This window comes from Pinus tabuliformis, chromosome 6 (assembly GCF_031772625.1).
Source record: "Pinus tabuliformis cultivar Carrire ecotype Pingquan chromosome 6, CPIR1, whole genome shotgun sequence".
Taxonomy (NCBI): domain Eukaryota; kingdom Viridiplantae; phylum Streptophyta; class Pinopsida; order Pinales; family Pinaceae; genus Pinus; species Pinus tabuliformis.
The window spans coordinates 673194253-673212035 of record NC_142292.1 but is presented as its reverse complement, the minus strand read 5'-3'; the positions used below and the strand labels follow the sequence as shown (position 1 = coordinate 673212035).

At 37.1% G+C, this 17783-nt stretch overlaps 1 protein-coding gene across 3 annotated transcripts in view; it reads right to left on the bottom strand.

Annotated features, from left to right (window-relative positions):
- The window catches only part of LOC149260428 (oxidoreductase, zinc-binding dehydrogenase family protein), a 305468-nt gene that overhangs the window by 166546 nt on the left and 121139 nt on the right, over positions 1 to 17783 (bottom strand). For all 3 annotated transcript variants that reach the window (XM_089420726.1, XM_089420724.1, XM_089420728.1), the window contains exon 6: positions 10818 to 10938. In XM_089420726.1, coding sequence (XP_089276852.1) covers positions 10818 to 10938 — 121 coding nt within the window. The remainder of the gene's footprint in view (positions 1 to 10817; positions 10939 to 17783) is intronic.

Here is a 17783-nt window from a genome sequence, read left to right as displayed (position 1 = left end):
AAGAAAACTTATCAATGGCTTGCCTTTTACATTTGTCCATCCATCAGATACAATGGACAACCCATGCTCAGTCCAAGAATTTGTCATTATACTCAAAGAATGTGATATTTTCATGATCAAGTCCAACAATTCTAGCCTTGTCATACCCAGGGCTCTTGTATCCTTTAGGGGCATCATTTATGGCAGAATTCATTCCATGCCAATAAGGTGGCAAAGAACATTGAATGGTATCCCACATGCATAGAGAAACCAGTAAACTTTTGAATCCACATCACTCCTACACCCTTCATCAATGAAATCTGATATGGTTCTACGCCTTAAAGAGATGTTTGGTGACCCTGTGCCTCCATATCCACTGCCATGGGAGGATGCTAAAGTTGTTCTTTGTGCATGTGATTGTGAGCTTGGTTCAAAGAAACCCTTTGATTTTTTAGATTTGTATTGGGCTTCCTCCTCTTCCCTTATGTATTTGGCTCTCTCTGTTGCTGACACACCTGCACAAGTTTTGATTCCTATTTGTTTATCTCCATCCCATGGCCTTTTCCCACAGAGGTGCTTTCTAGCACAGGTGTATGAACCTGTGTAATTATTGTTGCAATGGGGGCAGTGAAATTTAGTGGTTCCACCCCCTTTCCCTGCTTTAGGCCTAGTAACATATTTCCACAATGGGGTTTGGTCTTGTTTAGTTTTTTGAGCTGAATCATGTTCACTCTCCTCCAGCTCCTCCTCACCAAGGTACTCCTCTCTGGGGTTTTCATCAAATCCACTATAACCCACTTCTTCATCCCCTTCTTCATGTTCAACCCTCCTTTTTCTACTCTCCAACACCATAATAACCAAAAAAGGAACCAAGAAGAAGAAAATGCCAAGCAATATAACCATGATGTTTGAAATTTGAAGTTTTGAATTTGCAAAAAAATGGAATGGGAATGGGAATGGGAAATAGAGAATTTTAATTATTTATTTATTTATTTAGCAATGAACATAAAAAAAATTGCTAGATTAGAGTGTAGATCCTACCTCTTTGGCCTCCAATCGCAAGCTCCAATATCCCTTGCAAGCTCTTCAAACTCCTCCAAGCTCCTCTCTCACCAAGCTCCTCTCCTTGCTTCAAACTCTCTCCAAACTCTCTTGCTCTCTCTCCAAATTCTCTTGCTCTCTCAATGGGATGAAGTGAATAATGGGAGGGGAGAGGGTCTATTTATTTCGCCCCCCTCCCCTTCCCTCTCTCCCTTTTTCCCTCCCTTTCCCCCTCTCCTAAGCTGGTGTCGCCTCCCCCTCTCGGCCGCACAGGCGTTGTTTTCTGCCGGTCAGGAACAAATTTTCCAACCGGGGAGCGATCGAGAGCAATCACTCCCCCACTGCTCCCTGGTTGGAATATTCGCTCCCCGAGCGACAAGAGCAACGCTCCCAAACTCGCTCCTGTAAAAACCAGTGAGCGATTTTTTTTGGTCGAGAGTGTGCTCTTGACCCGCTCCCCAGTTGCTCCCGACCGAAGCACAGATTGGGAGCGGGATCGAGAAGGGGGGCGGGGCTCCCCCGCAACCCTACTATGAATACCTCCCTAGTTAAAAGGGAATGTTGAAGAATGTAACTAGGTTCAATCTTCATAAATTGTTTGAGTCATAATGAAGCGTATTTATCAAAAGAAAGAAAAAAAATATTATTATTATTATGACTTATTAAACCATGGGTTTCATACTTGGGTCATCATGTTATAGGTCAAAGTCCCCATTGAGGACTTCTATGTTTTATATTAAGTCATTAGAGTCATTGTTTTAATGAGACCCTTCTTGGGTTGTTGAATCATGTAAAAAGAATTATTATTGAGTAAAATAATTCATTTGTCACCTCCACAGCAAGTTGGCCCTTACCTGATCAAGTCGGCCTACAGAAGTGTAATTCGAACTCCATAAGAGGTTATAAATAAGGGCAGTTCGATTCATTTGAGGACACAAACTCACAAGTTCGATATTCAAGAGAGAGAAGAAAAAGAAATCGAAATTGCGGAAGAAATAGAAGGGGATTTGTTGGAGAAAGAAGATCGAAATTTCTGGGTCATCTCTCTCAAACGTGTGAATTTACTGGGCTATTGCTAGAAGGTCGAAGATCTATTGGGTCGAAGTTCTGCTATTGGGTCGAATTTCTGCTGCTGGGTCGAAATTCTGCTACTAGGTCGAAAGTTTTGCCATTGGGTCGAAGATCTGTTACTGGGTGGGAGATCGAAATTTTGATACTGCAAGATCGAAGTGCTAGTTCGAAGTTATTACTGGAAGGTTATCATCTGCAGTAGAAAGGAAAGGCTGACTTGGTGACCGGAGGAAGTTTGTGTCTAGGTCAAGGAGTCTTGGATCATCTCATGAAACTAATAAAAGAAGAAATTTGACTAGGTTTTCCCCTAGATAGGGGTTTTTCCCTAGCTATCCGCCAACATCTAGTGTCTTTGATCTTCGTGTTGTGGTATTTGGTAATTGCTTGATGAACAAAGTTAAAAAAAGAACACAAGAAAGTTAATAAGAACATAAGAATATCACAAGTAATTATCAACATAAAGAAAATGTTTCTACCTTTCTGATTTTCTAACAGTATAAAGGGTAACAGGTCCATTCCAAGAGCACTATAAATGTATAGTTCCACAAAAGATTGATTAGGGTAGCTAGAACTTAGACCATTTTACCGTTCAACAATTCTACTCAACACTTTGAAGATCATATTGTCTTGCATTGTCAATCATCATAGCTTCAAAGAATAGAGGATCATGAGAAATCATCACAACTCAAAACAAAAGATAAAGCTTTTCCATTATATGTTTTTCAGACAAAGCATTTTAAAAGGGGAGAGCAATGTTACGTATATTAAAATATATATACCTAAAGTAGAGAACTTAGGATATTAATTATTAAAAAGTGAATCGCATAAAGACATGGCTTTATGAGAAGGGTACCTTAATGCCGATAAATACCAAGGTTAATCATCAACATAATCATAATCTCGCATTTTTATTCAATATAATATTTTAATCTATATGGATTCTTTTATGTCATCCCATTTATTTGGCTATCCAATTTATGAACCAAGTTGTCCATGTCATATTCAGGAAATAATCCTTGTTCATTTCATCTGTGAATTTCTAGGTGATACCTATTTATGGATATGGAATTTAAGTTATTTTGGAACATATATTCCCATCATTCCTCAAGCTTGCCTCCAATTCATCAAGGGATGCTTTGTCCTAATATATCCTTCTAAATGCTTCCTTCTTCCCCTATGAAATCTCTCTACCCATGTGAGGAGGGAATCTTCTTGAATACTTACCATTGAGCTAGTAATCAATGTGTATTTAGGATTCAATGAGTAAGCCAAGCAATGCAAAGGTGTGCAATTCTTCTTCCATTTGCTGACAAGAATATACCATATGGTAGTAAACAAGATCTCTACCAATGTCCCATTCTCAAGACACTCATTCTCTACTATAATGGTTTTCACAAACTCAATCATGGAATCCCTCCCCTCATAAGCATCTCTTAGTGTCTGTGAACTAGTTTTAGGAAACCTAACTAGACCAACCAATTCTTAGGCCATAGCAATGCAAATCAAGCCCTCAAACTAGAAATGGTTGATTCCATATAGAACATGCCAATTTAACAATACATAGTACAACATGTGTGTGGGGCCATTAAAGCCCCAAAAAAAATTAAAAAACAAAAAATGGTGTTTTCATCACCATTAGCTAAGTTATTGTGGAGTGAGGATTGACTCACTAATACCATGGGGAATTAGTGGAAATTGCAAGAAATGGGCTTAGAATTTACAAAAAAAATGAGGGCAGCCATAAGGGGGGTGCCACCCACTTAACAAGTGCAAAGGTCCCTGGAAGTCAACAACCCTTGTTCATGTATTTCTAATTTGGATTTGGATTGCACTTGGTGTTATTTTTCTCACACAACCTTACTCAATGCATGATAGAAGTTTCCATATTTGTGTCTAACAATTTGGATTCACATGGATGTAATTGAATATATATATATATATATATATACAATCAAAATTTGAATATTTTATGTATTTTTGGTCAACCAATTTTTATTTCCAATTTTTTATTGATTCTAGTTGAATTTTTCTTTTTGAGGTCAATTGATTTGATCATTGGTCTAGTTCTGAACTTCTGATAACATTGAGTAAGATCTACCCTCTCCCACCAACATCCATCGAACATTATATCATTGACCTTTTTTGAAGCAGTTTGATCCATCATTTCTAGAAAGAACAAAACTCTAAAATAGCCATGGACCTAAGAGTAGTCTTGAACTCCCAAAACCTCTAAAGCATGATGAATAAAGAGGCAAAGCTAGTATCTACAATCTTCAAAAATGATATATCATGTACTATTTATAGATTTTGAGATGATTGGTATGGTTTTGTACAAAATAGTGGCTATGGCATGCATCATCAATTAGCGCTCCCATCCATATCACATCTGGAGAAAAATATTTAAGTGCTAAATTCAAAGAATGAACAATGCAAGTTGTCCAACAAATTTGTGGATATTTTATTTCCAAAATCAAGCTATCAATCTTGCAAACAATGTATCTATGATGATTTTCCCACAAGAATCAACACCTACACCTTCAACGAATTTAATAAACAGTTCACTCATATAATACACATCCTCGTATTTTCCAAGTGCATCCACTGTTTTCAAGAAGGCTGGTTACTTTTCTTATGACACCATCAAAATGATTAGTGGATGGCATGCTACATCTGTCCATCTATCAAATAATACACATCCTCGTATTTTCCAAGTGCATCCACTGTTTTCAAGAAGGCTGGTTATTTTTCTTATGACACCATCAAAATGATGAGTGGATGGCATGCTACATCTGTCCATCTATCAAAAATAACACTAACAGCAAATGATAGCCAGGATGATATAATAAGTGTGAGAAATTTATCCACCTCCTTGTTTCCTTAACTAAAAATGTGGTTCTAAACATCTTTGAAGTAAGAGGCATAGCATATACGCAGTTGGAGCTCATTCAACTAGAGCTTGACACATCTCAGAAAAATAAAGAAGGATTTGCAACATTAAAAGAAATGAGGTTGGGATAGAAGAAGAACCCAATGGTAAAAACAACCTCCTCTTGCAATTCCTAATGAAAGATCTTGTTCAATGGACCAGCGTTGGGAGATTGCCTCTTTCTTGCTGGCCTCTTTCTTGCCCCTTTTCTCTGTCTTCTTCTATGCAAATTCCGTACCCCTAAGGGAGAATTGTAATATGACGCTAGCATAATGAATTTATGTAACAGGCTTAGACCCTTGGGACCTAGTTACTAAGGAAGTTACTCTAGAGGTTTTTTTCCCTTGACTAATTATTTTTTCTTTTTAGTGATAAATAACTAGTCGAGTTCTTTCACCCATAACCTCCAAAGTTGGAGTGTGTCTTAATAATTGGGCCTTGAGTGTGTTTCTAAGTCTAGGGTCAATGTATATTACCATGCTAGGTCATATCCACAGTCTTACAGAATGGCATTAGGTATTTTTAGGAATTTTTAAATAATTAAAATTTTCCTGCAAAGCAGAAAATTTTAATTAAATTTGTATATAATAATAAAAAAGCGGCAATAGGAAATGTTTTATGGCAGGTGATTACTCAAAGTACCACCATTATCCTAGTACCCACTTTGGGGTGCAAAAAATAAATATATCCTCACCAAAATTCACTTTGACTCAAAAGTGAGGAAAAATGACAAGGAAAATAAAAATTAATAAACTGGGGACATATTAAGAACATGTTCCCAGTCAAATGGATGCACCAGTATTTAAAAGAGATGATTTGGCATTCAAAGTCAAGTCAAAAGGATGACATGGTGGCCACCCAAGCACCACGAATTGGCCCCACTAATCAATGCAAGTTGGCTGCCTGCTACAGCCTGTCAAAGGGGACGAGTTGGGCCACATGGAGGGCCAAGTTTATGTGTTTTGGGATCACAAGTTTGCTGACAGTTGGAGGAGTCATGTGGCAGGTGGTCAGTCACAATTCTAGGTGGGAGTTAACTCCCCATGCATCCACCTGTTCATGCATACCAGCTTCAAAAGATACTCAGCCAGCTTAGACTTATACACAGGCCCAGATTGGAAAGTGTATGCAGCACCTCATAAACAGTTGTTTGGACACTTGTACATGGCTGAGATAGCATGAAGTTAAGTGTGGAATCAAATTCCCACTCAACTGCTCCTTGTGACACACGTTGAAACACATGGCAGCACACAGGAAATATGCAACATCTCTTGAGATCCAAGCAACCACTTAACAATCTTACACAGCCAGCTGCTCCAACCACTTAAGCAACTCGACCTGCATTGGGATTGACACCCTTCGACACTTGTCAGCTCTTTTTTTTCTTGGGATTGTCTCCCATTTCTCCTATAAATGTAACCCCATTTGCTCATTGCAAGGAGTGTTGGAAGCTGAGCTTGGGGAAACTCTGTTACTACTACTTTGTATTTTCTGCATTTCATTAATAAACAAGACTTTGGAGGTCTAATGGTGCAAGATTTGTGTGGTGTGCATTGATCTTATTGGAGGTAACTTGTATGTGTTTTTATGTTGAATTTGCTTTCAATTTTGTAGCTTAGGCCCTAGCTAGGGGCAGTATTGTCTAAGGAGAAGGCCATAAGTGTTTATTGCCTTCTTGGTTTACTTACATTCTAGGCTTGATTATTACATGCAATTCTCAGTTGAATTGCATGTTTAATCTTGTCATTATGTAAGTAACCACCTAAGCTACTAATGTTGTATTGCAAGACTTGTTCTAGCGTTGTACAGGTTACTCTCTAAGCTTGGAGTTGGCCACATTCTCGGTTGAATCAACCATCTTCAAGCCACTTGCAGAGCACTAGTCCCACCACACCAAACGATCTCCAAAGGGCTTCAAAAAGGATCTCAAGAGGGCTTCAAAGATCCCCTAAACTTTCTCCTTCCTTCCTCAATCAAATATCAATATATCTGGGTTCTTTTTCTTGTGCTTTACATTGCAAATCAAGCATCTAAGGCTTCATTAGGACTGTTGTCCTAACAGCAGTCCTCTTTGTCCTCTTTGTGAGAAACGACCAAGTCCCCTTGGTCTTTCCTTAGCAAACTAGAGTAGAAATTCAGTAGCCAATATTCATCTTGCTTATTGTTAACAACATTTGATTCATACCTGGAGTTTCTTGCCTTCTTGATGGGTTGTCCTCTTCCTTGATTTCCGGCATTTCTTTTACCTCTGCCATTGGACCTGCCATTCCTTTGATTGCCTTGAGAGTGATTTTGGTCATCGTCATGGTGTGAGTCCCTTTTATCAGGGCACTCCCTCACATAGTGGGCCATTTTATTGCAATTGTAACATCATCCTTTTCTTCCACCCTTCGGTCCAGCCTTTCCTTTGGATTTAGCCCAGAATTGTTTCTTCCTTTAGCATGAAAAAAAGGCAGAGAGATGGCCTTTAAGTGCAAGCATTTCTTGCTCTTCCATCCTTGTCTCTTCTTGAATACACCTAGCCATCAATTCCTCAAATCCTGGAATGATATTATTGTTGAGAAGAGTAGTCCTGAATATATACCATTCAAGTGGCAGTCCTCCAAGAGTTGTGATAGTCATTTCCTTTTCAAGAACTACTTCCCCAATAGATAGGAGATCATTCTTGATCTCGGTGATCCTTAAGAAATATGCTTGCATACTCTCATCTTTGCCCTCCTTCAGCTTATTTCTAAGGAACGGAACTTGATTTGCATCATTAACTTTAAATAAACTCACCAGTCTATCGTAGACTTCCTTGGAGGTTGTCAGCTCAGAAACATAGGCCACCATGCGCTTGTCGATAAAGTCCCGGATGATCTTCCTTGTTTTGACTTCTCCCTTGGACCACTTGCTTTTGGCAGTAGTTGATGCATTTGATGTAGGCGCACCAAAATTGCCTCTCACATGGTCCAACACTTCCTGATCTTCTAAAGTCAAATCGAGAGACATCTTCCATCCGTGATAGTCAGACTTCTCACGAAGCTTGTCTTCAGCGGGGAAGAGCGTTGAGGACCCCATGAAGTTTTTAGAATAGCCTTGCCAACCTTCTCTTCAGTGATTGCTCTTGCTCTTGCTTGGGCTTTGTCTTCACCTCAGCTCTGATTCCATGTTAAATTATGGTATGTTCTATGCTTAGAGTAGTTTACTTCTTTTCTTCTTATTGGCCACGGATTAGCAATCACATATACATTAAGTAGAGTGCAGATAGAACATTAAATGATCAACAGAAAACAAGCCAAGACAAGAGACACGAGATGTGGCTGCTAGCTAGGGACAAACCCCAATGCGAGGAAACCCTTTGATCAAATCTTCTTTTATCTTCAATAGTTCAACAGAGAGAAATAGTACAAAATCAGAATTCTGTAATTTTATATCAGCAGCAGCAAACCCTAGATCAGCAAAGTCAAACTTGGTCAAACGAGTTGAAATTGACCTCCAATATGCTTGGTCAATTTCCAGTCAACTAGCCCTCGAACAGCCTAAAGAAACATCCCTTGAGCAACACCAAAAACACAGTCAAACTGCTGTTGACTGAAGTCAACCCGCTGCCCAAAACTAGGGTAGTCAACGTTGGTCAAACCTATGGATGGATTGCCTCGATTTTTGTGCCAAAATCTGCGGCCTGCCTAAGAGAGGCAGCCACACCAAAACCGCACCCTTGATGAGTCAACGCTTGGTCAATGCAGGTCAAAGAGACCTTCAGCAGCTTTTGCGTCCTCCTTTCAGCATCCTCCTTGCCCTAATGCGTCCTCCTTCCCACGTGTGAGCTGCTCCTTGTATAACCCAAAGCTAAGCAGAGAGAGAGAATAATGAGTGAGATGAGATGAGATGATGAGAAAATGAATCAACCTCTCTTGTATTTATATGATTCACTGGGCATGTGTGCCACACATTTAACCGCTGGCCAACCTTGACAATTTGTCAAGTAAATACAAATAAATTTATATCCCCATAGATACTTGTCAGAATCGGATGATCTTTAGATCAATCCTACACCTCTCGACAAGAGGAATCTAGGAAAAATATCAGCTGCCATAAATGGGGTGACCCACATGGAGTTTGGCCCTAGTTGCCAATTTTAACACATTTACATTTCCAAGCATTTATTTCAAGTACTTTATTTATGCAAGCAATTGTCTTTCATTTCAAGCATTTACCTTTTGAGCAGTCAATTTCTAAGCACTTATTTTCCAAGCATTTTACTTTCAAGATATTGTCCTTTACTTGGAATATTTACCTTCACGAGTACTTTACATTGGGCACTGGTCTCTACTTGCTATATCTTATGCTTTGAAAGTATTTCATTCATTAATCTTTGTTGTTATATCTCTTATGGTGGATGGTTATGGTGATTTATGCTCATTGATTCTATCTACATGCTTTGAAGTCTTTTTCTATAATCATCATATTGATAGTTGAATTTATCTTGGTCAATTATAATTAACTCTTAGAACTAATTTTCCTTTTGCTAAAGCTTGTTAAGCCTTTGGTGTCTCAGAGTGTCCATCCCCCTTGGCTTCGCTAGGAGTTAGCCTAGATGGAGGAGTTGAGATTTGAGTGACAGTGGCTCAACTCGAGACTTGCCCCCAAACCCACACCAAGTGGAGTTAAAGATTTTCTCCACGTTAACCCAGGTGTGGATTTACGCGGCAACAGGGAGGATAGATCCACCAACTGTCAATGCAAATTCGGAGGTTAGAAGGTCTTCGTTGTCAACAGGAAATGGACCCTCCAAGGCTTCAGTACATACTCCAGGTACCTCTGGTCAAGACATTTCCCTAGGGTTCCTAAGAGGGATCCTCTTTCTTCCAAGACTCCCAGCGTTGTTTCTTCTTTTGTTCTCTGATGATAGATTGTAGACTCTAGGTCTTTGACGTCAAATGGTAGATATATTTTCCTTTAGGAGCTGCACTTGCACTCCCATTATTGATTCTAATGTACCTAGCAGTCCCTTTGACCTATTTACCAGTGTTGCGAACATCAATTTAATCGCAAAATCACGATTTTTTGGCCTTGCCACTGTTTGCCGATTTTTACCAATATTTTGATGGTATCTTAATTACGATTTCTTGGTTTTCCGAACCCTTGCCGATTTTATCCCAATGCCAATATTCGCAGCATTGCTATTTACGATCACTTTTGGACACTAATAAAATTATCTTATCTTATCTTACACATTGAATTCATTCATGGCCCCCATAACATTACAGTAGTACTGTTTGTGACTAGTGGTGATAACGGGTATGCCAAGCATGTAATATTGGACAGTTGTAGACTTTGAATTTCTGTTCAGAACCAACACCTATGAATGCCAAAAACTAAGACACGATAATGAGAGGATTTGCGGAAAAGAAGCCTGTTTCAATAGGGAAATCCACATTGCAAGCAAGAAACTTGAGGAAAATAAGACTCAAATGATCTTGCAAAACTACACCAATAAATAAGCAACAGGGACAAATAGCTACCTGAAATAGCACACTAACTGAAATGGGTAAAAAACTGTCATTTTATTCCATCATCTATTGTTTTTGAGCCTCTACACTATCAATGGGGAGTGCAAATCTTTTCTAAATTACTAAATTTACTGCTATAATTTTTTTGCCTTGCAGAACTGGTAACAGATACTATTTTTTCTTCATGAATCAAAGTTCAGACTCTCAAGTTTTCCTATCCCTTTTACAACTACGCTCACAACATCCTTGATTCTTGAATCATAAGAAATGGACTTCTGCAGAACAATGTCTAAAAGAACCCTCACCAGAGATCCATCAAGCAAAGCCTTGGCAGATTTCAACTGTTTTGACAGCAATGAAATTGCTTTCAGGAGAATTTTCTTCATGTCATTTGCATTTCGGATATCATCCCGTAGCAATGGCAACCTGTTGCATTCGTTAACAGCACAAGAGCCAACAATGAGAAAACATGAAATGCAGGCCAGATAAGAAAAGCCTTAGAGAAATATACCAGTGCTCCAACATGTAATCAAAACTAAACTAAGTATTTTCTAGCTTATAAATTCACTTTATTCTGTGTAGAGCAGATTTAATAACAAGCATTATTGCTTTTTCAAAAGCAAGGTTCAGGTAGACAATTAGAGAACTCATAAATCAACATACTAGTTGTAGTCCATGCTAATTTTATGCTGTCTCTGTTATAAGTTCATTTTATTCTGTGTAAAGCAGATTTTATAAAAGATGCTGAGACATTTTCGAAGTAGGCTCACAGCCTGAACAACATATTCTCCTTCTAAAATATTTTAAATTAACATTGGCATAATATTGAATATTCTTTTGGGAATTTAAACTTAGCAAAAACTAACAAACACATGATGGTTAATTTAATGCTTTTGCAAAAATCAATGCACCAATTAATACACAAAAGCTTTGACTATTGTCGCAGTCCTCCTCAACCAGTTCCTCTTTCCTTCTTTGTACAATAAACAAGTTGAAGAATATGGATTGGGTTATGTTCACCCATATCAGTGAGCCAAATAATAAGTTTGGTCAGAATCCAAAAAATTGCTTGAATTTTGGATACTCTTCCAACATATGCTATATTGCAGAAGCAAACTACTTGTGATCTGTAATGTTATAAGCCAATTTTGCCCTAGAGTTTCCTATGGTTTTCAACAAGTTCCTCTTCCCCTTTACTTTTGCAATTAATGGTATCGAAATTTCGTAATAAAATCTTCAGAAAATAAGTACTGATCACAATAATTATTCAACTATTCTCTAGCAATTTCAAACAATACCCAATGTTCAATAGTTCAATTTAACAGTTCAACAGTCCAATTACGCCCATCGAATTATATCACTAATTAAATGTAGTTCCAGTTCGTCAGTTCAATGTAATTTAATATAAATCGAACCCTCCAAATATTTAATTCCACTATAACTGATAGAATCTAATTACGCACATCTAACCAGTAATAGGAGAAGACCCCAATCCACAACTGGAAGAAAACCCTCCTGCGAGTATAAACCGGAAAGGATGCCTGGCAAAATCGCTCCTGGTTTCGGCTGCTTGCCTCAGTGCTTCGCAATTCCTCAGGGACCGTTGCTCTAATTGTTGTTTGTGATTAGCATCTTACCTAATTCCCAGAATTATGTACAAGATGCACAATGTCATTCTGAATTTGAATCTGTCGAGGTAACTAATTCCACATAATTCTCGCACTTGTTTCAGAGCGTCTTGTGAGTGAGCTTGGATTGTTGTCAACCATCACACGTCTTCAGCACAGGAAAAAGATCATTCAGAGGGTGACATCTAATCTCAAAAAAATACTTCGATCCGTCCCAGTCTTAAACGGTAACGCAGAATTTGTATGGATTATAATTTCAGACTTTGACCTGCTACAAAGTGCCTCAAGAGTTGCAACTTGTTCCGGAATGCCTTTGGGAGATTCTGAATTGATGCTTTGATCCACCTGCAGAAAATCCAAATCCAGAAGAATCCTCGTCTATCCAAGATTCACATACATGGAAGCCGCAGGAATATAGGATCAAAATGCATGCTCTGAGCTCCAGCCACGAGGATGCAAAAGAACCCGCAGATCAAGCCACAATACACTTTCTAAACAGAAACCCTCTGTCCTTTTGGCCCAGAATCTTGTTATGATACTACACGAGCTTCATTTTCCTTAGAAAACCCGTCTGCTACAGAAGATGTCTTCTTTGATTGTGCCAGAACACAAAGAAAGATTGATTGGCGTCAACTAGAGTGGAATCTTTCACCACCAAAATTGACAAGGATAGAGGTCTTAAAACCTTCAAAGCTAATGCTCAAGAACAAACGAAATGATCCACACTTGATGCTCCAAATGAATTCAATCATCCTTTATTTATAGGTTTCCTTGAGGGGTTTCATCTTCTTAATCAGTTGAGTGAATCTTACTCAAAACCCCAATTCTGGGTTTTTTGCCCAAATACCCCAAAATTTGCCCAGCAATGGGTATTTTTTGGGGTTTCTCCCCTTTTTAGGTGGACTATAGCCTACAGGGATGGATAGGCTAATGAGTCCATTTGTCCTAAATTTGTAGAGGACATTACATGATCTAATAAATTGTTCACTACAATAATTTGAAAACATTGGAATAAAATGGACAAATATTTTGCACAATCTTTTCAGCACATGATAACCAAGCAAATCTATCAGGCCAAATATGAAATTCACTACAGATGTATACCCATCTATTTTGAATCATATCAATACATTCCCTGTTTGATAACAAAGGCGTTCAACCAATCGCATCCCAGTAAGAAAAGATTGTAAACTGTTAGTACAGAGTTTAATTCCTGTTGTCTCTATTATGATGGTTTCTTTCCCATTGGTAGTTATTTGAATTTCACAACCTCACAACTAAGGCAAAGCCATGCCCAACAAACACAAGCCTGAAAAGAACAATTCAGACTTTTTTCATCACACAAAAATCCATACATTGTCTAAAACACACAACGATGTAGTCTTAACTTACAAGCACGTAGATGGCAGTAAAGCTTACAACCTACAAGAAGCCAACTGCTATCTAAATAGTAAAGAGTATATCAATGTGTTCGCATGGTGTATCCATAAAAATGAATTCATCTGAGCAGCACAAACAACAAAGAGACAAACTATATAGGATGAATCCAAGTTATGTTGCATAGGTTGATGAACAAATACAAAAGTTGTAATCTATTGGAGTCTAGTACCATTGCTCAATACAAGTGAATGGGCATCCCCTACGGTAATTGCTCTGGAGAAAGGTGGTAGACTAAGAATATATGTACATTTAGATCACTAGACATTGTAACAAAGAATGATACTTGTTGTCGCACAAAATTTCTAGGCACCGCGACAACAGCTCAAATCGGGGGCTGTCACCCTAACCCCCAATCTCTCCGTTTAAGTTGTCTTCCTACAACAGGCTAAAGGAGGTAGACCCTATGGAAATGGAATAAAGGAGAACTAGTTGGGAACCAACCAGTTCGAGAGACACAGTGAAGCGACCAAGTACTTGATTTAGATTTAGCAAGACTTATAGGATTCGATTAGATTTAAACGATTGATACCAGTGCCCAATGGAGTCAACAATCTTATTGGAAAATTTAAGACCAATTAATTGATTAGCAACTGTTGCTTGGATGAATAACTATCCTATATGAAATGCAGATCCTAAAACTAATGTGAAATGCAGGAAACTTGGTTAATTTTAGTTAAAGGCCTATCTAAATTTTAACCCTTTGATCCTTTCTATATTGAGCCTGATTTCGTAGTAATTGGCAGAGAGAAGATAAGGTGAAGCACACTAAGGTGTGATTAACGATACCTCTCTTAAAAATCTAACATACCCGGTGCCTCTGGCGCTGCAGAGAGTTGTGGCTCTAACGACTACAAGGTCACCGTTTTAAGTACTATTAAAAGCAGGCTTCTCAAGCAAAGATGGATGGGTACTTATCTCTCTATCGACCAAACTTATGCTTGAAAGTAAATTTTTAATTATGCAAAACTAACTTAATATGCAAATACACGAGATGATTAGAAGATGAGATGAAGTTAGATTCAAGGATGAAAAGTGCTTATGCTATGATCTGCTTCAAAGTTATATATCAAAGCCCTTAATCGCCAGAATGAATGTTCACTTCACTAGACAAAGATTGAAAGATAAACTTCTTAGCAATATCACAATTAAACCACAAGCTTACTTCAAAGCTTGTGAATACAATTATAGCTCAAAATCTTTTTCGCAATTTAATATCAATGCCAATAGATGCTCAGAAATACTCAAAAGATATGCAATTTACCACAGTTCTATGAAAAAATACTTAATAATTACATGAAAAAATCACCAAGAAACATGCAATAAATATTCAATAATTCAAGTAATTAAACCACTTAGAATTACTTTAACGACGAGCAATCTCAATAGATGTCAAGCATAAGAAAATGCTCAAAACCTTAGCATGCAAAATACTTTAGCAAATTAAATTTCGAAGTTAAATACCATGTAGAACCATGAAATTCAAATGCTAAACACTTAAAAATTCTAGAATTAAAATGATTTTTCTTAAGTGACCCAAATCCAGAAAAAATTATTGCTTTCCTATAGTCAAACTTTAGAGATGATTTAAAAAATATTTAAATGTGTTTTGACTATAGAGAAATTTAAAATTTTTAACTCCACAAAAATTTTCCCTTTAAAATTTTAAAGTCCTAAACCCTTAACACAAAAAACCCCAAGAAGGAACTTTAGATAAAAATTTAATTATTCCCTTGGCAATTTTAATGTGCTAAGGCTCATGAACGATGATTTTAATATGGCGAATGATTAATTAAGTTTTTTAATGTGACAAAAGTAAAAAAATCAAAAGGCTTAATAAATTAAATTTTTAATGGGCCAAAGGCCACATAAAAATTTAAAATTTTAATGTGAAAGCACAAAGTTCTCTTTTGATTTAATTCTTTAGAAACATCAAAGCCACATTAAAAAAAATGGAAATCGAAATTTTTTAAATTTTTATTTTTGTTCAAACAAAATCAAAATGTCATGAAAAGAAATCAAAACCAAAAAAAAAAAAGCAAGCAAAAAATAAAATCAAAAAATCAAAATCACACTTTACTAATTAAAATAAAAATAAAAATTAAAGTTTTCTTTTTTAATTTTTAAACAAAAAATCAAAACAAAAATAAAATGAAAAAGCAACTAAAAAAATCGAGTTTGTATGTTATAAAACTTGAACCCTAACCAAAAATTAAAACATAAAAAAAAAGCAAAGAAGGGAAATCGTGAGAAAAGGTTGGTGTGCAGGTTGAAGGCGGTGGTGAGGAGAGGAGTTCTGCGAATCCAATGGAAATGGAGAAGGGATCCAACGGCAGCAATGAAGAGGGGAAAAGGGAAGGGGAGCACGTCGACGCAGAAGGATGAAACGCGACAAAGGAAAGGGCCAGCGAAAGGAAAGGGCAAAGGCTCAATGGAGAAGAGGAAGTTGGGGCTACGGGTTGAAGAATAAGAGTGTTTGTTTGCAAGCCTGAGCAACGATGAGGGAGCAACGACAATAGTGTGAGAGAGCAATGATTACAAGAGCGAAGGTTAGAGAGAGGGAAGACGCAGGAATGGAGGACTAAGTGGAGGGAAAGAAATAAAGGCGAAGACGAGAGGATGCGCTCAGGATGCGGTTTAGCAAGGGAGAGGAAACCAGGGTCGAGCAGAAGAAAGGAAAGAACATGGGTGGAAAAGGGACAAGGCAACCAGCAGCAGGCAGAGAAAACAAAATCAAAAATTTGCAGAGAAGACAAATCGCAGCAGAAAAGAAGAGCAATTTCAGAGAAAAGAAAGGAAAACGCAGATAGAGGAAGCAACGAAATTTTAAAGGGCTTCAGGGCAATAGATGGTAGCCCAACAACCTTAAAAAAAATTCCAGAGATTTATATTTTAAAATGATATATTCCTGCTTCAAATTTTCTCTAAGGAAAACTCATGAAATCCCCAGATCTAAATTTTGAAACTCTCGAACAATAAATAGCTTTGAATAATGTCCCTACAAAATAGTATTAAGACCAAATATTGCCCTCCAAGGTCTAGATTTCAAATTAAACTTCTCTTTCAGATCTACAACTACAAAAACAAAAAAACAAAAAGCAAAAACAAAAATACCCAAAACCCAGATATACAAAAATAAATAAAATCCCAAAAACCCAAGTTAGAAAAAATTTCCAAATCTATATAAAAAATTTACAGATCTATGCACAAAGATGGTAGATCTATCAAATCTAAGGAGTATGAGTCCAAATCCGCTCCTAGATCTGATAATCTAAGGCTCCTACTAACTAGATCTTATCAATTTTTCCACAAAATATTTAAAATATTTTGAAATTTTCGAGAGGTACTAGGCTAAGAACACCCTGAAAAAAAAAACAAAAACAAAAGCAAAAAACAAAACAAAAAAACAAAAAATAAATAAATTAATCTTAAGATAAGTCTCGAAGCTTATATGAGGTAGGCTCTTCAGAAAATATATGCTGAGAGTTGGTTGGTCCAACCGAAGACTATCCCCAAACACTCAACAGAAAACATGAGAGATATCCTGCAAGCACTAGAGCAACCATCAAACCAAGTAGAGAAATAGAACAACAATGAAATTCAGAAGAAATGGAGAAACTTACTACTTCGATCAAAATTAAAAATGTTATATTAGATCCAACAAACTGAATAAGATACCTGTATTCAAATTATTCTAAGACAGCTATTGATTGATAGCTTTTACATAATATTAAGCAGAAATTAAAACAATGTTACCATAAATTCATGAAGAGGAACACCACCACACATTGAAACCCCAAAGACTTTTGCATTAATTTCAAATAAAATAAACAAGAGAGCTTGAGAGTTTAGTACACAATTCAAAGATCGGATGAAAAGACAAACTGACACTGACCTCTAATTTATAGATAAAGTCTCCAATGGCTAGTTGGCTTGATCACTGTCAAATTAATCTTAACGGTTCATAAAAATTTAATTAATCTCGAATCATCACCATCGAAATTATTTAACTTTTGAGGAAAAATCGAATTTATCATTTAATTTATTTTTAATTAACTCGAAATTAATTATTTTGAGTTAATTTCTTCAAAATTTTGACTTTGACTTAACCACCAAGGCCAAGGATCCAAAATTTCTTGATTTCTTCAATATTCCCTAGGTCAGGGACCTCCAAAAAATTAACTTCCTTAAAACCCACGAATTTCA